General features: G+C 38.1%; 1 protein-coding gene across 1 annotated transcript in view; it reads left to right on the top strand.

The window, feature by feature from the left end:
• Positions 1–23,041, top strand: part of LOC128661588 (cadherin-9-like) — a 569,287-nt gene that overhangs the window by 290,731 nt on the left and 255,515 nt on the right. The window contains exon 4 of the mRNA XM_053715826.1: positions 14,084–14,251. Within this exon, the coding sequence (XP_053571801.1) occupies positions 14,084–14,251 (168 nt within the window). The remainder of the gene's footprint in view (positions 1–14,083; positions 14,252–23,041) is intronic.

Raw genomic sequence — 23,041 nt, 5'->3', positions numbered from 1 at the left:
TATCCCTTCGCATTAGGAATCTTCTGTCTAATCAGATGTCTGAAATAAGAGAAGCAGTGTTATTATTCTGAGATTTTGGAGCACATTTTAAATTCATCAATGCAGCTAATTATTCAATACTGCAGACATGTATGCAATATAGTATAATTTTCATATATATATATAACATGACAACAAATAAGCAAATATTGCACTTTAAAAAAAAAAAAATTCTGAGCAAATTGCACAGTTTAGTTATATATACATGTAGTCCCTTGTTTGATGCACCAAAGGGTGTACTTTCCAAAAATGTGCACTTTATTTACTGTATCTATACTTCACAGGTAGCTACAGCTGTCTAATTGCAGACATCATGGGCGCAATCCGATATACGGCGTAGTTTGCGACGCAAGCGAGGGAACCCGCGTCGCCCGCAGTTTCAGCTCGCATCTCGAGCTATCCAATATACGGCGCCGTCAGATGCTAACGTGCCGTAAGTCGGATAAACCAACGATGTCCAGAAATCTGCGCAAGTACAAATTTCTGGCGTCGCCAGTGATTTACGCCACGTTAGAAACTGCCGGCGCCTACAAAACCTGACTAAAGTATGAAATCACCCGCACTGTCTAACACGCCTCCCTAACATAGCCCCACACGTATAACATGCCTCCCTAACATAGCCCGACACGTCTAACCCTCTATCCGCTATCCCCCCTCACTATCCTAACAATAAAATATGTATTAACCCCTAAACCGCCGCTCCTGGACCCCGCCACCAGCAATATTAAATCTATAACCCCTTAAAGTGAGCCCCTACCCCGCCGACATCTACCTTACCTACCCCCTAAAGTGAGCCTCTACCCCGCCGCCATCTATTTTAAAATTATTAACCCCTAATTTAATCCCCCTACCCCGTCGCCATCTATATTCAATTATTTAACCCCTAAAATACTAAACTATCCCTACCACTAAACCTAAGTCTAACCCTACAAATGGCCCTGAAAAGGGCTTTTTGCGTGGCATTGCCCCAAAGTAACAGCTCTTTTGCCAGCCCTTAAAAGGGCTTTTTGCGGGGCATACCCCAAAGAATTCAGCTCTTTTGCCAGCCCTTAAAAGGGCTTTTGGTGGGGCTTTGTCACAAAGTAAACTGTTCTTTTGCCTACAATCTACATCCCCCTACACCGCGGCCACCTATAATAAATGTATTAACCCCTAATCTAATCCCCCTACACTGCCGCCAGCTATATTAACTATATTAACCCTAATTATATTAGGGTTAATATAGTTAATATAGTTATTATATTATATATATTAACTATATTAACCCTAATTATATTAGGGTTAATATAGTTAATATCATTATTATATTATATATATATTAAGTATAATAACCCTATCTAACTCTAACATCCCTAACTAAACTCTTATTAAGATAAATCTAATATTAATATTATTAATTAAAATATTCCTATTTAAATCTAAATACTTACCTATAAAATAAACCCTAAGATAGCTACAATATAATTAATAATTACATTGTAGCTATGTTAGGGTTTATAATTATTTTACAGGTAAATTGTTAATTATTTTAACTAGGTATAATAGCTATTAAATAGTTATTAACTATTTAATATCTACCTAGTTAAAATAATTACCCAATTACCTGTAAAATAAATCCTAACCTAAGTTACAAATACACCTACACTATCAATAAATTAAATAACCTACAAATATCTATCTAAAAATACAATTAAATAAACTAAACTAAATTACAAAAAAAACAAACACTAAATTACAAAAAATAAAAAAAGATTACAAGATTTTTAAGCTAATTAAACCTATTCTAAGCCAACTAATAAAATAATAAAGCACCCCAAAATAAAAAAATTTCCCTACCCTATTCTAAATTAAAAAAAGTTCAAAGCTCTTTTACCTTACCAGCCCTTAAAAGGGCTTTTTGCGGGGCATGCCCCAAAGAAAACTGCTCTTTTGCCTGAAAAAAAAACACAATACCACCCCCCAACATTACAACCCACCACCCACATACCCCTAATCTAACCCAAACCCCCCTTAAATAAACCTAACACTACCCCCCTGAAGATCTCCCTACCTTATCTTCACCACGCCGGGCCGAACTCCTCATCCGATCCGGGTGATGTCTATCCAAGCGGCAAAGAAGAAGTCTTCATTCCGGCGATGTTTTTATCCAAGCGGCAGCAAAGTCTTCTTCCATCCGGCAGCATCTTCCATCAAGCAGCATCTTCAATCTTCTTTCTTTGCTCCACCGACGCGGAGCATCCATCCCGGCCGACGAGTGAACGACGAATGAGGTACCTTTAAATGACGTCATCCAAGATGGCGTCCATCAAATTCCGATTGGCTGACAGGATTCTATCAGCCAATCGGAATTAAGGTAGAAAAATCTGATTGGCTGATTGAATCAGCCAATCAGATTCAAGTTCAATCCGATTGGCTGAACCAATCAGCCAATCAGATTGAGCTCGCATTCTATTGGCTGTTCCGATCAGCCAATAGAATGTGAGCCCAGCGTGGTGAAGATAAGGTAGGGAGATCTTCAGGGGGGTAGTGTTAGGTTTATTTAAGGGGGGTTTGGGTTAGATTAGGGGTATGTGGGTGGTGGGTTGTAATGTTGGGGGGTGGTATTGTGGTTTTTTTTCAGGCAAAAGAGCAGTTTTCTTTGGGGCATGCCCCACAAAAAGCCCTTTTAAGGGCTGGTAAGGTAAAAGAGCTTTGAACTTTTTTTTAATTTAGAATAGGGTAGGGATTTTTTTTTTTATTTTGGGGGGCTTTATTATTTTATTAAGGGGCTTAGAATAGGTGTAACTAGCTTAAAAATCTTGTAATCTTTTTTTTATTTTTTGTAATTTAGTGGGGGTTTTTTTGTAATTTAGTTTAGTTTATTTTATTGTATTTTTAGATAGATATTTGTAGTTTATTTAATTTATTGATAGTGTAGGTGTATTTGTAACTTAGGTTAGGATTTATTTTACAGGTAATTGGGTAATTATTTTAACTAGGTAGCTATTAAATAGTTAATAACTATTTAATAGCTATTATACCTAGTTAAAATAATTAACAATTTACCTGTAAAATAAATATAAACCCTAACATAGCTACAATGTAATTTTTAATTATATTGTAGCTATCTTAGGGTTTATTTTATAGGTAAGTATTTAGATTTAAATAGGAATATTTTAGTTTATAATATGAATTAGATTTATTTAATAAGAATTTAGTTAGGGGTGTTAGGGTTAGATAGAATTAATATAGTTAATATAAATACTATAGTAACTATATTAACTATATTAACCCTAATATAATTAGGGTTAATATAGTTAATATATATAATGTAATAACTATATTAACTATAATATACTTAGGGTTAATATAGATAATATAGCTGGCTGCGGGGTAGGTAGATTAAATTAGGGGTTAATAATTTTAATATAGATGGCGGCGGTGTAAGGGGCTTACATTAGGGGTTAATACTATTAATATAGGTGGCGGCGGTGTAGGGAGGGCAGGTTATAGGGCAAAAGAGCTGTTTACTTTGGGGCAAAGCCCCGCAAAAGGCCCTTTTAAGGGCTGGTAATAGAGATAATTATTTTAGGGGGATTAGATTAGGGGTTAATAATATTAATATAGCTGGCGGCGGTATAGGGGGATTAGATTATGGGGTTAATAATTTTTATATAGGTGGCGGCGGTGTAAGGGGTCAGATTAGGGGATAGATAAGGTAGATGGCGGCGGTGTAAGGGGTTCACATTAGGGGATAGATCAGGTAGATGGCGGCGTTTTTAGGGGTTCACATTAGGGGATAGATCAGTTAGATGGTGGCGGTTTTAGGGGCTCACAGTAAGGGGTTAGTTTATGTAGATGACGGCGGTTTAGGGGTTAAATACTTTATTAGGGATTGCGGTGGGGGATCGCGGTTGACAGGGAGATAGACATTGCGCATGCGTTAGGTGTTAGGTTTTATTTAGCAGATCGCGGTTGACAGGTAGATAGACATTGTGCATGCGTTAGGTTTATTTAGCAGCTAGTTTAGGGAGTTACGGGGCTCCAATGGTCAGCGTAAGGCTTCTTACGGCTGCTTTTTGTGGTGAGGTGAAAATGGAGTAAGATTTCTCCATTTTCGCCACGTAAGTCCTTACGCTGTATATTGGATACCAAACTGCGCTGGTTTGGTATACCTGCCTATGGCCCAAAAAATTACGGGCGGCAGCAGAAATATACGCGCATAACTTCTAGGTTACGCCGTATATGTGATACCAAACCAGCGCAAATATCGGCGTCGCCAGCTTTTGCGGGCGACGATTTTTATCGGATCGAGCCCCATCTCTAAAAATAAAAAGACAATTTTTTTAGACTATTTTTTAGGCTGTCAGGCCTGCAATTAAGCAGCTCTAGCCACATCGGATATTAAAAAGGCTACAACAAGTACACATTTGTAACAAGTACACCCCTTTGGGTATCAAATAAGGGGCAACATGTATTTCTAGCACTAAAGGGGAGTGCGTAAAAATTAACGGAATATGATGATTTTTTTTAGGACATTTTTAGTAACATGTTCAGCTATTCCTTACATACTCAAATTTTGTGCTATATATACATGTAGCCCCTTATTTGATGCGGTAAGGGGTGTACTTTCAAAAAATGTGCACCAGGGACAAAGCCACTGTCAGAATTTTCTCTAGCAGATCTAGCATCATCCGAGAAGGAAACAAAGCCTTTGATCGCCTTAATCAGCTCGTCCAGTGTTATATGGGCATTTAATTTGTTTGCCTAAGGGTCGGATAATCGGGGCAAATGTAAGTCAGATAGATATTCCCCTATTTGGTTCTCAGTTTAGGGTGTGCAGTTCCTCAGTTGAATGTACAGTGTTTGCTGCCTTTGTCAGGTTATATAGTTTGCTATAATATGTGTGGAAGGACTCTACTATCTGCTTAGTGCTCTTTATCTTAGTGCCGTCCTTAGAAGTCAGGGAGTGTATGTACATTTTCAGTTGTGTCCTACGGATTGATCTAGCAAGCAGTTTGCCAGGTTTATTGCCCCCTTCACGATATCTTTGTTTGGTCTTAAGCAAGCATGTGTGGAGAGCTGCTAATAGGTGGTTATTGAGTTCTTTTCTAGCCTCTATAAGAAGATTTTTTGTAGTCTTAGACGTCATGTCCCACTTGTGTGCAGCTTCTAGTTCTGCTACCTTTTGCAGAAGATTTGTGTGTTTATCTCTATATTGCCTGGTTAATCTGGCTTTATGTTTGAGGAATTCCCCGCGAACCACACATTTGTGTGCTGCCCATGTGGTTAACAGTGATGTACCCGATGGGTCATTCAGGGAAAAATATTCCATCAAGGATTTACAAATGTCATCAGCTATCAAGGGGGCTTCTAGCAAGGAGTCGTCTAGTCTCCATATGTACGCTGTCGTTGGGATGTCAGGCCACTCTATGTTGCAGGTTACTGGCGCGTGGTCTGACCAAGTGATGGAACCTATGTTTGCGTTAACTACCATGTCCAGTCCTGTCGAGTCCATAAAGAAGTAATCTATGCAAGAGTATTTGTTGTGTGGAGCAGAATAGTATGTGTAGTCACGTTACATTGGGTGTAATATCCTCCATACATCATGGAGTTGTACATCAGCGAGTTCTTTATGGCTTTGACTGTCTTATTGGGAACGTTGGACATCACATTGGAAGTATCAAGCTGCGGGTCTATAGGGAGATTTAAATCTCCGGCCATAAATATGGGCCCTTTTGAGTGGTCAAGTAGTGCTTTGAGCGCTTTTTTAACAAATTGGTGTTGAGCCACAAATGGGGGGGAGTATATACACACAAAGGTGATTGGGTGGTCATAAAGTGTGCCCTTTACCAATAGGTATCGTCCGTCCGTGTCTCTTTCAACTTGTGTTAGATGGAAAGGTACTGTTTTATGTATCAAAATGCCTACCCCCCCTTTTTTTCTGTACCTGATGAAAAGTATGCAGTGGTGTATGTGCTGTCAGACCATTTTGGCTCCCTATTCCTGCGGAAGTGTGTCTCTTGTATAAAAAGTATTTGACTGTTTAGGAGCTGTAGGTCTTTTAAAGCTATTGATCGCTTACCGGGGCTGTTTAGTCCCTTTGCATTTATAGACGTCATTGTGAGGCAGTGAGATCGGAATCTACTTGTTTTACTAGCCATTCTGCAGGGAGGAGTTATCTAGACACACAAAAAAAAAAGAAGGGATAGGGAGGGGTAGGAAGGGGAAGAGGTTAGGATGGAGAAGAAAGTAGTTGAGCGTTCAAGAGAGAGGTGTTAGGAAGAAGGGAGAATTGAAAAGTAGGGAAGAAGAGGTAACCAAGATGAGATGCTTTATTTGGTTGCCCGACACCAGAGGCAGATAAATTACGAAAATTCGTGTAGACACTCAGTTAACCCCCACCAAGAGGGGAGTGGGTGCACTGAATATAAAAAAGATAGCAAAGCAATTCACACAGTAAAATTGGTGTCTATTGGGGTTGTAACCCTAGGCCAGATAACTTTCTGAGTACATACTATTGTTCTCGGTGGAGGGAAGCCCCTCCGTCAAGTTTTAATAACAATCAGCAGCAATAACAAATAATACTAATAATACATGTGGGAGCTCATAGGATAATGTGACTTGTGAAGCCTGAGTTGGATAAATGGTGAGTGGGGGAGGGATAAAAGGGGAGGATGGGGGAGGGGGTAAAAAGGAGAGTGGAGACATATAGTCTTCCTTCCAGTGACCAGAATATAATTCCCCAATGCAATAACTAAAACTAGATTGCAAAGTAACATGAGGTCTATAGTAAGTGTTTGTAACTCATAAGAAGTGTGCGTGACTTTGGTAAACTATACCATGGTGATCAAAGGCTTATAGTTAGAGTAGGGGTATGCAAAGTTTCAACCATTCTACTTCTTGTGGCAGGTATAGATAGTGAGAGCTGTAGTTGGGTATGATATTCTCTATTTAGGGTGTAATCATGAGCAGACGATAGGAGAGAGTGACATTTAGATTAAGAGGGTTTGCAGGGAGTAAATAGGGAAGGAGGTTGTGTTGAGGGATAGGGGAATGGAAAGAAGGGAAAGGGTTGATATGCAGCAGTGCTTCACATTTTGGATGGGATATCCCACCGTATACCATAAACTGAACACAATTACTGAACAAAACCTTTCATGAGTGTGCTTGACTCGCAGGCCTAGCATGGTAAACATAAATGGGTGTATTTTCAACAATCATCATTATAACAAACTGTAACATCTAGACAGGGTGGAGGACAGTAGGATCTCAAACATATGCGACCCATTAGTAAAAATAGGTAGCGTAAATGGTAAAAAAGGATACAATTTAAGTTGTGCTGTCGGATTCCAGGGGAGTATTATTCAGACAGTTTTTCGTATGACAGCAGTACTTAGTTTGGGCTTAGCAGAGTGTCATCCTCAGTCAGGCTGGAGAGGGGTTCCACTGCTATGCTGCATAGCAGAATCTGAATTGTCCCCCTTTATTGAGAGCACTGGGTAAAAGGCTTGTGGGTCCCCTCCAGGTCTATAAATTGCAGATGTGTTGTTATGCGTAGCTATTAATGAGACCGGAAAACCCCAGCGGTACTGCACTTTGTGATCCCTGAGGGTTTGGGTTATATGATCCAATTCTCTTTGCTTCTGTAATGTTGTTGGCGAAATATCTGAAAACAGCTGGATCTCCTCGCCGGCGTGCATGATGACTTGCTTAGCTCTAGCACTCCTGAAAATGTCTTCTTTGTCCTTAAAATTAAGGAACCTAATTATTATGTCTCTGGGCGGGTCTTTTGGTGGGGGCTGAGGCCTTAAGGCCCTATGGGCCCTTTCCATGACAATATCAGGAGAGTTCGAGGTGCCCTTGATGGTTTGGAAAAGGCTCTGTAGATAGCCCTTGATAGCTGGAGGGTGGATAGATTCAGTAACACCTCTGACCCTTATGTTGTTTCTACGACAACGATTTTCTAAGTCCTCTCATTTCTGCATGGTGGTCTGTTGTTGCTGTAAGTCTCTGCTATTGTTTTGGATTGCGTTGACTGTTGCTTTATAGTCCTTTTCTATCTTAGTGACCCTGTGGTCTAAGGCAGCCATGTCCTTTTTTAGGTCCCCAAAGAGACTGCGCATCTCCTGCAAGACACCCTGTATGTCCTCTTTGGATGACAAGTGTTGGAGGTCACTTTTAGTCAGGGGTTGGGTATGCTCATCTATCCCTGCTGTGTGTGCTCTGCTAGGATGGGGATGTTGGTCTGCATCCATGCTGTTTACTTGTAGTGTAGGGGTGCTATCCATCTGCTTAAGGTATCTGCTCAGCGGTCTTGCAGCTGCGGTTTTCTCTGTTTTGTGCGATTTTTTATTAGGCATCCCCTTTGGGAAAAGTGTATGTCAGGGTAATAAACGTTGCTTCATATATAATGTCTCCTCTATTGTGTATAAGTGTTAGGAGGCACTTGTATAGGGCACACTCTATTAGTGTATGATTCCCCGCTGGAGAAAGTGAGTGTTGGAGCCTTGTTGCTATGCCACACTGCGGGTGTCTATCGGTATGCTATTGCCCCATGTCGAGCGTGAGGCAAGCTGATCAGTTCACCAAGCGCTGAAGAGTGCAAGTATAGACATAACAAGAACCCCCAGTGGTGTTGAGCCTGTCAGTATTTTAATATGTCCGTACTTGTGGGAGATTGACTGTTATCTTACCGCTGCAGCGCTGCTCCGTTCTGTCTCCTGCGTTTATGTCCGGTTGCTTGATTTCATAGCCACGTGGGTGCTCTTTCTCAGGCAGGGAGGCCGCTCCACTTCCAAAGTGTTCAAATCACTCCGGTTAAGTTGTATAATTGCGAGCCGCAATGTGTGTTGCTCTTATGAGCTGAAACGAGTACCCAGTTGTTGTAATTACCAGCTTCACAATACCTTGTTGCTTCTAGTCACTGCGGCCTCCTTAGCTTCCGGTTTCCCCGCTGTTGCGCTTATGGCTTTGCCTCTCTCCTCAACATCTCATAAGCCACTTATTGCAGAGCTTTGTTGGGTTTTTTAATGCCAGACCACTCACAGGGGTATACGGTTAGTTGTAATGCTCAGAAAAGTTCATCTTATGCCGTGTTTTATAGCATTATCTGCCCTTGGGATTAGGAGCTCAGTTAGAACCCAGCCATCCGCCTGCGTGGCCAAACTCCGCCCCCCCTTATCACTTTTTAAATGATTTTTAAATATATTTAATTTTAACTTTTTTTGTTTTTTGCTACACTTTAAAGACTTACACTGTTGGAGAGGTGAGGTGATTATATTTTGAACAGTGGTTCTTGGGGATCTGTAACTGCTTAGATGCCCAAGATACAGGCATCTAATCAGCATGCCCTCATCTCTCCATAACTGTCAATTGACAGTTGTAAATAAAGTTGTGTGATGACATAATCACATTATTGTGTGATGACTTCATCACACTCCATATGAAGCCCCAAGCCTGCCCTTCAAAATGAGGGCAAGATTGGAGGGGTGGAGGGAGATTGAGGCCCTCAGGCACCCCTCAAGGTTAGTGAGGACTAACGATGACATGGAGCCATCGTTAGCACCTGAGGGTGAAACTTAGTGATGGCTCCATGCTGTCATTAGCACTCAAAGGGTTAATTAAATTGTGCACTTTAGAAAGTGAAATGCCCAAAATCCTACCCATTTGTCTTTGGGTAATATTGTTCTCAAAGTGTTGGATTATTCGCTGATGCAACTGTTGGCAGATTGATGAGCCTCGACCCATCTTTGCTCTTGAAGGACTAGAGATTTTTTAGAGGCTCCTTATAATCTATGATTACAGGATTGCCTCACCTGTTTCAAATCACCTTCTTATTTCAACTTGTCATATCGCTATTAGTACTAAATTGCCCCATCCAAACTTTTTTGGAACATGTTGCAGTTGTCAGATTTGAAATGAGTGTATATTTTCAAAAATACATTAAATTCACAAAGTAAAACATCAAATAATGTGTTAATATGTTTTCAATATAGTACAGGTTGAATGGAATTTTCAAGCGACTCTTTTTGTTTGTTTTTTTGCATTTTCCATACTGGCCTAACTTTTTCGGAATTGGGGTTATATATATATATATATATATATATATATATATATATATATATATATATATATATATATATATATATATATATATATATATATATATATACATTCCAGCCAGAACAAATCCTCCCACCAGGTACAGCTACCTGGGTGCAAATATAGCCAATAAGTAGTTCCAACAAATAGTGCACTCTCAGGATTTACATGAAAATCTCAGCTTTAATGGATGACGTTCTCAAGCCCATTTCTTCAGATCAAAAAACACAAAAACAAAGGAAGGCACTCTCCAGGCTTTTGACAAGCATAATTTAATATATAAAGTTTTGGGGTTTCACTCCCGTCTTCAGATATAATCACTCACTTTTGAAAACTGAGTGCTTATATCTGAAGACGCGGTGAAACACGAAACTTTATATATCAAATTAGCTTGTCACAAAACCACAGAGTGATTTTATTGATGTGTCAAAGTGCACCCGGGAAAATTACCTTCTTATTATAAACTATTAGGTCTATTCTTACATATCTATTATAGGTTAAATGTTAAATAAGCAAATTCAAATCTGTCTCCATGTTGATACCTAATGGATGTCTGGTATTTAAATAAAAGATCTATTTATGGTTCAACTTGATCTCGCTATCACCCCCTCTTTACTCAGATGGACATAATCAATTGCCTGAATTTGCAACAGGGAAGAATGTCCTGCATGTGCAATCTTAAATTGTTTGGCTGTTGGAGAAAAAAATATCAGGATTTTCAATATCCCTGATATGAAAAATGGCCCCTGCTCATCAGTAGGCTCACAGACAACCTTGGAAAGTAGCCCCTGCTCCCCAATAGGCTCCCAGCCACCCTGGAAATTGGCCCTTGCTTACCAATAGGCTCTCAGGAACCTAGAGAAAGTGACCCTTGTATTCCAATATGTTCTCAGGCATCCTGGGAAAGTGGCCCAAGCTCACCAATAGGCTCCCATAGTTTACTTCCTGTGGTGTTTGGGCATGATTGAAAGCATTAAACAGTGTGCCACTTGATTTTTAGCCCTAAATATTTACTATGACAATTATTCCATAAGAACTTATATAGCAATGTCAGGAAATACTTGACAGCTGAAAGCATATATAGTAGACCTCTGCTCTTAAAAACCATAATCTCTGAGGAAGTAAATCATGTCTAGGATACCATAGGAAATAAATCAGACCTATTGTTTTCCCAGTTTAATGTAATGTATTTTAAAATAAGGACTTGATAAATGTTTTTTGTTGCAGCCCTTAATGTGGACGGCATTTTGCTTTCTGATCATTATTAAATCTGCATACAGATCTATAACTGTATATGTAGTATGAATAAGCAATACTGGAACTTTTCTTCTACTAGGATTTATTGGATTAGATGACAGATTATACAGAAATGTCATCAATATTAAAAGCATAAGAATGTCATAATTACAATTTCATGATTTAAGAGACTTTTCAATCTACTTCTGTTATCAAATATACTTTGTTTTCTTAATATTTTAAAGCTTACCTAGGTATAGGGGTCAACTGAGGCAAAGCAGGACAAAAATATGGGAAGGGCCCATGAATACCTGTCCCACTCCCACCAGGGCCCCAACCTCCAGGGCCAGACCCCACACTCCAGGGCCTCCAGAGCTAGTGAAGATGCCAGTGCTATCTCTTTAATATTGTGTGTGGTCCCATTCCCTATACAAAAATCAGCATGCCTGCTGCTGCCCGTTCCTGCACATTCAGAACTATTACAATTGCTACAACAACAAATCATTTTCCAGCACTGTGAGATTCCTAGTGAGGTTCTTAAAAAGCAGGTTGTGCTATACCCTGAATTTCTGTATGTGAAGGAGAGACAATATAGCACTGCATGATATAAGAGTTCTGCTGTGTTTACAATTTCTGTATTGTATTTTATATTACACTTCAGATTAAACTTTGCACTTTCTGCTTTAATGAAATTTTATCATATTACCAATTCTGATTATGCTTGGCAGTTTCTGTGTAACTTTAACCAATTTGACTCATATTTTGTATATTTATGTGCATCGTTAACAAATTACATTGCACTTAGTTTTTCGGGGGGGGGGTTACATACAAAAAATACAGACAGCTTCATTTTCCCAGCGAGCTTAATGAATTTCTACTGGCTCAATAATTGATGATTCATAAGATATTCTTTTTTTTTGGGGGGGGGTTAGATTAGGGCTCTTTTATTTTTTTGGGGGTGGCTTTTTGTTTTTATAAGGGTATTAGATTATTTTTTGTAATCTTATATTTTTTTATTTTCGTAATTTTTTAGTAATGTTAATTTTTTTTTTTTTCCGTAGTGTAAGGATTTTTTAATTTTGTAATTTAGGTTTTTTTTATTTTAGGTACATTTTATTTTGTTAAAATAGTAATGTTAGTTTATTTATAGTTTAAGATAATCTTTTTTTTATTTCAAAGGTAAGTTTTTATTTATTTGAAGGTAGTTATATTTTAACTTTACTTTAAAGTTAGGGGGTGTTTGGTTAAGGGGTCAATAGTTTAATTTAGTTTGTCGCGATGTGGGTGTTTGGCAATTTAGGGATTAATAGGTTTAATTTAGTATTTGCGATATGGGTGTTTGGTGGTTTAGGGGTTAATAGGTTTAGTTTAGTATTTGCTATGCGGGGGGCGGAAGATTAGGGATTAATAACTGTATTTAGTGTTGGCGATGTGGGCGGATTAGGGGTTAAAAACTTTATTAAGTGTCCGCGATGTCGGGGGCAGCGGTTTAGGGGTTAATAACTTTATTTAGTGTTGGGGCAGCCGATTAGCGGTATTTAGACTTGGAGTTTATGTCAGGGTGTCTCCATAGACATTAATGGGGATTGCATTATAGCGATCGCCATTCCGCAATCGCAAGTGTAAGTTTTTTATAACACTTTGGCCCATATTTATCAAGCTCCGTATGGAGTTTGAAGGGCCGTGTTTCGGATGAGTCTTCAGACTCGCCAGAAACACAAGTTATGAAGCAGCAGTCTAAAGACCACTGCTCCATAACCCTGTCCGCCTGCTCTGAGCAGACGGACAGGAATAGCCGGAAATCAACCCGATCAAGTACGATCGGGTTGATTGGAACCCCCCTGCTGGCGGCCGATTGCTCTCCGCATTTAGCGAGGTCTTGCGGACCTGATTCGCACTATTGGATCAGGTCCGCAAGACCTTTAATAAATATGGGCCTTTTTCTCCATTGATGTCTCGAAAACATGCATCAGCACGTCAAGTCAGGACTTGGCTTTTGTGCGTCATGGAGCTTAATGCACCGTTCTGCCCAACACAAGAAGGTTTTTTGTAACTTGTAATAGCAGAACTATGGAAAGTGCGGTACCGCTACATTTTTAGCATTATTTACGCACAAGGTTTAGCGCACATCTTGTAATCTAGGTATTAGTAAAAAGTTTAAATGGTAAGTGTTGTCAGTGTCATGTTTTCAAACACTTAAATAGACATGAGACGATTCATGTGGTCATGGTTATTGCACAGTGAAAGGAAAGTGAAACTAGAAAAAAACAGGTGTTTATAGCTATCTATACAGTATATATATATATATATATATATATATATATATATATATATATATATGTGTATATATATGTATGTATATATATATATATATATATATATATATATATATATATATATATATATATATATATATATATATATATATATATATATATTGTATATATAATTAAAAATGAGAGAGAAAAAGTTATATCCCTTACCAGGATATGATAACCTGGTAAATAGTGTTCACTAACCTTTATTAGGCAAACCCATTTAAGTATATTTTTAAGATATGAAACATTTAGGATACATGTCTTCCTGTCATTATTTTTAAGCCCATTACAATAATGCAGGCTTCTCTGTTTAATATGTATATATTATATATATATATGCTATTCCAATTTTTATAAAGATATTGTATCAAATAATGCATGTTTTCAATGTTTTTCTTCCTGTGCAGGCATAATCAGAACTGCTTTACCAGATATGAGCAGAGAGAACAGGGAACATTACCAAGTGGTTATTCAGGCCAAAGATATGGGAGGCCAGATGGGAGGATTATCTGGGACCACCACCGTGAACATCATACTGACTGATGTCAATGACAATCCGCCTAGATTCCCACAGAGTAAGATGCATTTAGTTCTTGTGCTGTGTTTAAAACCCCTTGTAAATTTGGTCATTTAACAGACACCATCTGTGAAACTCTTTCATAAATACAGATCTACTGCAGTGCTTGTTTATTGCCCGATGCTAGATAAGGAAATGCAGTAGTTTACTTTAATAGGAATTGCTTGTTTGCTGCATTTCATTGAGAAATGAAAAACATTTATTTAAAAAAAAATATATATTTAGCTATAAAACAGCTGTGAAAATATTTTATACATGCAATTATTTCTACAGAAAACACAATATTTCCTTACTTTTTTAATTAACAGATTTACCTCCAGCTTCATTTTTGTTTTTATTTCTCAATAGGATGCCCTCAATTGTATTTATGTTTACATGATTTATCTACAGTATGGTATTTTTAAGGTTAAACATTTCTTGCATTTCCTAGTTATCAAGGAAAGACACCTTGATAAAGTGAAAGTAAATACCAATGTACAAATGAAAATGCTCATGAAGTTTTATTTGCCTAACAATTTTGAAAATCATTATGGTTATGTATAATTTTTGAAATATATTAAAAAAGGAACAGGGCATTCCTATTGTTTATTTACTTAGGATCAACATGTAAATATGGTGTTGTATTAAACAAAGAATCATACCCCTCTAAAAAAATCTTTATTTATGTGTCAAGACTCATAACTCATGGCATTTCAATATTAGAGAATTTCTCTGACTTTAAAAACAAAACAAAAACAGATTTCCAAGGCATAAATGAAGGCATAGGCCCCTATTTAAGAAAGGTCTTGCGAACCTGATCCGACACTGTGGATCAGGTCCACAAGACCTCGCTGAATGCGTAGAGCAATACGCTCTCTGTATTCAGCATTGCACCAGCAGCTCACAAGAGCTGCTGGTGCAACGCCACCCCCTGCTGACTCGCGGCCAAATGGCCACCAGCAGGGAGGTGTCAATCAAACCGATCTTACTCAATCGGGTTGATTTTTGGCGATTCCTGTTCGCCTGCTCAGAGCAGGCGGACAGGGTTATGGAGCAGCGGTCTTTGTGACCGCTGCTTCATAACTGCTGTCTCTGGTGAGTCTGAAGAATAATAAATCTAAAAGTGAGCAGTACAAACAGGGATGTATTTTCGACTAGGCAAACAAGGTACTTGCCTATGGAGGCAGAAGGGGAAACAGCACTTTTTCAGTCTCTGTTGGGAGCAGTATATATATATATATATATATATATATATATATATATATATACAAAAGAATGAATCCTCCCTCCAAGGTCAGCCACCTGGGTGCAAACTAGCTTAAAATAATTATGGAACAGATGATGCACTCTCAGGAATTTCACTCAAAAAAGCTTAATTAGATGCAGTTTCAGAGACCAACCCACTCTTTCATCAGATCAAATCACTGATGAAAGAGACGGTTGGTCTCTGAAACATCATCTAATTAAGCTGACACTTTTTTGAGTGAAATTGCTGAGAGTCTGAGCGTGCACCTTCTGTTCCATAATTATATATATATATATATATATATATATATATATATATATATATATATATATATATAAAAATATATATATATTTATATTTATATATATATAGGGTTCAAATAGAGGCAGGACTCCCAAAAGACTTGTAGTTAAAACTCGTTAATAAGAGTAAACATTCTTAACAGCATTTGCTATCTGGTGTGGACACTATGCACAAAGCACTTTGTTTAAAAGTCAAATTGAAATTTTATTGAATGAAAATTTAAAAAGTTCATACAGGAGCTGTGCTAAACACAGACACTCACGGTAAGTAGAAAGACAGGGAGGCAAGTGACGTCAACTGACGCATTTCACACCGGTTGGCGCTTTCTCAAAGATAGTTTGGGAAGTGACTATACAGGGATTAAATACCCAATACTTCCTTAAGTCACTCCCTCAAACCAATCGACATTGTATTGCTATTGTAGCGAGTAATTATAATCTTTATTGCAGTCAGACTTAATATCGAGCACGCCGAGTGCATGAATTTCGAACCAGTGTGCTAGCTCTACGCTGTGTGAATGAGGGTGATTGGTCTCCCAAGATAAGTGTTCTTTACCTTATCTAACCTTAATTGCTCTTGTTATATATATATATATATATATATATATATATATATATATATATATATATATATATATATATATATATATATATATATATATATATAAACTTCAAAGAAAGAAGAGGCACTCACAGGACTTAATAATTATTAATTTTATTTGTATTTCATCAATAAAGGTTCAGTCAGCGTTTCAGTCCTCACAGGGACCTTTGTCAAAACGTTTTCTTACTCTGTGTGTGTGTAATATGTTCATATGTTACACACACATGGAATAAGAAAAAGTCTTGACAAAGGTACCTGTGAGGACCGAAACATTGACTGAACCTTTATTGATGAAATACAAATAAAATTAATAATTATTAAATCCTGTGAGTGCCTCTTCTTTCTTTGAAGTTTCTACCTATCTACCATAGAGAACACCCAGGCAATTCACGTATACAGTGAGTGCTTGGATCCCACAGTGAACAAGTGCCCCAGAGGCATGAAACGCGTATGATATCACAGGAGGGTGATGTTCCCCCTGTCTTTCTGTACTATGTATGATTTTATCGAGCTGCTGTATGTGGCAATTGTTTTTAACCGCGCTAAATAAAGGAACTTTCTTTTACTTACCTGGATCTTTGGAGTGCCGAGGAGTTCTTTGTTTTCTTATATATATATATATATATATATATATATATATATATATATATATATATATATATATATATATATATATATATATATATATATATATATATATATATATATATATATATATATAGTGAGTACACCTCTCACATTTTTGTAAATATGTTATTATATCTTGTGACAACACTGAAGAAATGACACTTTGCTACAATGTAAAGTAGAGTGTACAGCCTGTATAACAGTGTAAATTTGCTGTCCCCTCAAAAAAACTCAACACACAGCCATTAATGTCTAAACCATTGGAAACAAAAGTGAGTACACCCCTAAGTAGAAATGTCAACATTGGGCCCAAAGTGTCAATATTTTGTGTGGCCACCATTATTTTACAGCACTGGCTTAGCCCTCTAGGGCATGGAGTTTACCAGCGCTTCACAGGTTGCCTCTGGAGTCCTCTTCCACTCCTCCATAAAGACATCACGGAGCTGGTGGATGTTAGAGACCTTGCGCTTCCCAACCTTCCGTTTGAGGATGCCCCACAAGTGCTCAATAGGGTTTAAATCTGGAGACATGCTTGGCCAGTCCATCAACTTTACCCTCAGCTTCTTTAGCAAGGCAGTGGTTGTCTTGGAGGTGTGTTTAGGGTCGTTATCATGTTGGAATACTGCGGCCCAGTCTCCGAAGGGAGGGAATCATGCTCTGCTTCAGTATGTCACAGTGCATGTTGGCATTCATGGTTCCCTCAATGAACCGTAGCTCCCTAATGAAGGCCCAGACCAAGACACTCCCACCACCATGCTTGACTGTAGGCAAGACACACTTGTCTTTGTACTCCTCACCTGGTTGCCGCCACACATGCTTGACACCATCTGAACCAAATAAGTTTATCTTGGCCTCATCGGACCACAGGACATGGTTCCAATAACCATGTCCTTAGTTTGCTTGCCTTCAGCAAACTGTTTGCAGGATTTCTTGTGCATCATCCTTAGAGGCTTCCTTCTGGGATGACAGCCATGCAGACCAATTTGATGCAGTGTGCAGCGTATAATCTGAGTACTGACCCCCCACCCCTTCAACCTCGGCAGCAATGCTGGCAGCACTCATACATCAAATTCCCAAAGAGAACCTTTGAATATGACGCTGAGCACGTGCACTCAACTTCTTTGGTCAACCATGACGAGGCCTGTTCTGAGTGGAAACTGTCCTGTGAAACCGCTGTATGTTCCTGCCCACCGTGCTGCAGCTCAGTTTCAGGGTCTTGGCAATCTTCTTATAGCCTAGGCCACTTTTATGTAGAGCAACAATTCTTTTTTTCAGATCCTCAGAGAGTTCTTTGCCATGAGGTGCCATGTTGAACTTCCATTGACCAGTATGAGAGAGTGTGAGAGCGATAACACCAAATTTAACATACCTGCTCTCCATTCACCCTGAGACCTTGTAACAGTAACGTGTCACGTAACACCGGAGAGGGAAAATGGCTAATAGGGCCCAATTTGGACATTTCCACTTAGGGGTGTACTCAATTTTGTTGCCAATGGTTTAGACATTAATGGCTGTGTGTTGAGTTATTTTGAGGTGACAGCACATTTAAATGGTTATACAGGCTGTACACTCACTACTTTACATTGTAGCAAAGTGTAATTTCTTCAGTGTTGTCACATGAAAGGATATATTAAAATATTTACAAAAATATGAGGAATGTACTCACTTTTGTGAGATACTATATATATATATATATATATATATATATATATATATATATATATATATATATATATATATACACACATACATATATATAAATATATATATTTCTACTACTCACGTGTTTACTGTGCACACCTGTGCTAGTTCAGCCCACCTGAGTGTTTGCAAGTGTCTTGCCAGCCCTGGTAAACATTCACTTTGAAAATGCCAAGGAAAAAAAAAGTCACGTTATGGCAAAAAAGTCTAATCCTGGGGGGTGGGAGGATGACAGCAGGACTTTGAGTGCCTTGGCCAGCACAAAACCTAAATATGCCACAAAGTACAAGCATTCGGCTAGATTACGAGTTTTGCAGTACAGCTTTACAGCTGAAAAATTTGCCATTGTACGTGGAATGGCCGGGAACGCATATTACGAGTAGTTGTGGCGGTATAGCTATAACGCAGGCATTTTATCCTGTAACACAATGTTTGAGTGAGGAATTTACATTGTGCCCGTATTACAGGTTGTACGGTTCAGCTAAAATGCTTGTGTTATAGCCTGTACCGACACGATCCATTCGCCATCTGAGACCAAATGAATGTATATCTATCAGCGCCACAATAATACCATACAAGCTATATCTGATATAGGCGGAGTCTCCCAACCAGACTCCAAAAGTTAAGAGTAAAAAGAAATGCCAAGATACAGCGCTACACTACCCTCAGATGAGGGTTGGGTTGCTAAAGGTGGTGTCCACGACTAGGAATGTGTATACATAAAGGTTAATATATAATATTGTGTTACACAAAGAATATATATAAAACCATGTGAAAAAGTACTTAAAAGGTAAAAGATTAAAAACAAAATATATATATATAGGATGTGATATTAAAATGTATTAAACAAACATTTTATTAACATAAACTGACAGTTAAAAATACAGTTAAAAATAGATTCAACAATCTAATGGATTGCCCCATACAATGTCCAAGAAGTTATGTCCTATGTAACATACAAGTGTTTAAGTCCCATACCAAAATGTCCAAAGCAAATGTTCAAGGTTAATATCCAAAAAAAAAAAAAAAAAAAATGATAATATGTCCAAAGTTGGTGTAAAAATCAAAAAGGTGAAAAAATGTAAAAAATATAAAATATATTAAATATTTTTTGAAAAGATGAAAAAATAAATAAAAATATATACAAAATATATGAGTTGTGATCAGCAACCCATATGGAAGGAATATAATATATGTGATAGTGAATAATTCTCGTGAGGTGTACACCTAAAAAGTGTGTGTCATAAAAAATGTGTCATAAAAAAGGATTCAAAATCCTGGTGAAATAAATAAAGTCCAAATTGCTCCAAAAATAATGTGTATATAATTCCAAGTATTCCAAATGTGAGTGTAGAAAGTGCTGGGTTGATGTTCCTCTTCTTAAAAGGTTATCAAATGTAATGGGATATCCTCCTGTACCTAAAAAAGTGTACAGAAAATAGACATAGTGCAATAAAATCACTTTAGAATGACAACAACAGTATTCTACTCACCAGATATATTCTGAGCTGCAATACCAGTGTATAGCCAACGCGTTTCGGTCCTCAGGGACCTTTCTGGCCATCTGAGACCAGTAGTTTTTGATTTTGCAAAACAAAAATGTTTCACAAAATTCATAACTAAAATGTTACAAAGTACACTAACACCCATAAACTACCTATTACTCTTAAACTGCAGCACCCCTGCATCGCAAACACTATATTAAACTTATTAAGCCCTAATCTGCCACCCACCTACATCACAACTATTAAATAAACCTATTGATCCAAAAACCGCCGGTCCCCCACATCACCAACACTCTAATAAAGTATTAACCCCTAAACCTTCATCCCCCCACATTGTAACTACTAAACTAAACATATTAACCCCTCAACCGCTGCACCCCCACATCGCAAAACACTAAATTAAACTATTAACCCCTAAACCTAACACCCCCTAACTTTAAATCAAAATTACAATATAGCTATCTTAAAATAAAAACTTACCAGTGAAATTAAAAAAACACCTAATTCAAACTATAAATTAACCTAACATAACTATTCTAATAAAATAAAAAAACTACCAATTAAAATTCTAAATTACAAATTTAAAAAACCTAACACTATGAAAAAAATTAAAAAAATCTAAAATTACAAAAAATAATAATCACTAAATTACAAAAAATTAAGTTAAAAAGCTCTAAGTCCCCTGCTAAAATTAACCCCACCACCCAACCAACCCCCCAAAATAAAAAACCTAACTCTAAAAAATCCTAAGCTACCCATTGCCCCATAAGAGGCATTTTATGGGCATTGCTGTTAAAAGGGCATTCAGCTATTTTACAAGTGCCCAAAGGCCTAATCTAAAAAAAAAACACCCCAAGAAAAACCACAAAAAAAACTAACACTAAACCTAGAAAATCAACTTATGGTTCCTGAAGTCCATACATCCATCTTCATACAGGCAGTGAGAATTCTTCATCCAAGCGGCGATCCCTTCATCCATCTCGGGGATGTCTTCTATCTTCATCCCGGTGGCGATAGTTGAGCTATCCTGGAGGGTGATGAGATACTTCGCGGAGCGTCCTCTTCATACGGTCACCGCCGTACACTGAAATTTAATGCAAGGTACCGGTTTCAAAACGGAGTACCTTGCATTCCTATTGGCTGATTTGATTCTTCAAATTCAAATCAGCCTACAGATTCCAATGAGACCTTAGGCATCTGGTTGATGAGGAGTTGTATAAAGGTTATTTTGATGAAAACACAGGGGAGTACTTGATGGTTAAATCCCCAGTTATCCCGATATTCAACCACCTGCCTAAGGTCCATAAGAGTTTGACCAATGTGGAGGGATGTCCCATCTCAGAATGGGTAGATGCAGTACTCCAACCCTTTGTGAGAAACTTACCCAGCTATTTATTTGATACCAAACAGGTACTAAACCTTATGGAAGATTAGATTTGGGACAACATGTCAAATCCTTGTATTGCTCTATCCCCCACAAACAAGCTTTAAAAGCCATCAGATTTTTTTTGGAAAGAGAACCAAGTTTTGATGAGGATTTTTGTGACTTTTTGGTAAACAATGTTAAGTTTCTCTTGACACATAGCTACTTCTGTTTTGAGGACAAATGTTATATCCAGAGATGTGGGACGGCAATGATGAAAAAATTTGCCCCCTCCTATGTCAACCTTTTTATGGGTTGGTGGGAGCTGTCCCACATCTATGGAGATCGAAATTCATATAGGCAGTATGTGGCATTTTACAAACACTACATAGATGATTTGCTGTTTATTTGGCAAGGAAGTGACACACAGTTGGAAGATTTTGTAAGATTACTGAATACAAATCAGGTAGGCCTTTCTTTTACACATGAGAGCAATACGGTCAGGATTAACTATCTGGATATGACTTTGAGCAGCCAACCGATATGACTTTGAGCAGCCAACCGGGTGGTAAAATTGTTATTTTGTGTATAAAAAAACTCATAAGTGGCAATACTTTGCTACATGCAACAAGTAACCACCCCAATAGGGTATTCTCAGCTGTGGCAAAGGGTCAGTTTGCAAGACTCAAAAGGAACTGCTCTGACAGTGCCGCCTATGAAAAAAGAGTGGACAATCTTAGCAGACAACTGAAAGTGAGGACGTACCCAAAGAAACTAATAAATAAAGCATGTGTCACACTCCAGGGCTGTGAAATTTATAGAAGGCAATACAACAAGGTGTAATTTGACAATTAGATTCTGAATCTCAGCTGCAGAGTAAGCTTTAGTAGCTGTAATAGTGACTGTGTATATGAGAAACTGAAGCTACCCTGAACAAAGTTCTCCTGAACACACAGGTGGAAACAGCAACAGGTGGTAATGGTATCAGAGCCATGGAGTAAATCAGTAACCCACATAAATAATATATGCAAAAGGAGTTATACAATAAAGTATGAGACAGGACTTAGCAGAGGTTACCTGCTACTTAATTGTACTAATCACAATAATCTGACAAGCTTGACAAACTTACCTACTACGCTGTACACTGAGCAATAACATTCTGAGGACACTAGGAGCCGAGTAGGAGCAGAGGCTGACACAGAAGGTAGAGCTGCGGATAGATCACTGAGGTATCTGGATGCCGACAAGAGCAGACTAGCTGCAGTTAGGTCCGGCGAACAGGAAGTGATGTATCGGCAGATGAGCTAAATCTAATAAATGACTGCTGATACACCATAGGAGTACATAGTAGGTTATGTGGTATAAGTATCTAGAAGAACTTAGCAGTGAGAGTTTAGTGTAACACTGCATGAGAGCAGGAAAAAATTACCAAGCAACTAACAGAACCGGAAGGTGGATTAA

The sequence above is a fragment of the Bombina bombina genome, chromosome 5, assembly GCF_027579735.1.
Source record: "Bombina bombina isolate aBomBom1 chromosome 5, aBomBom1.pri, whole genome shotgun sequence".
NCBI classification, from domain to species: Eukaryota; Metazoa; Chordata; class Amphibia; order Anura; family Bombinatoridae; genus Bombina; species Bombina bombina.
This window is presented reverse-complemented; position numbering and strand designations above follow the sequence as displayed.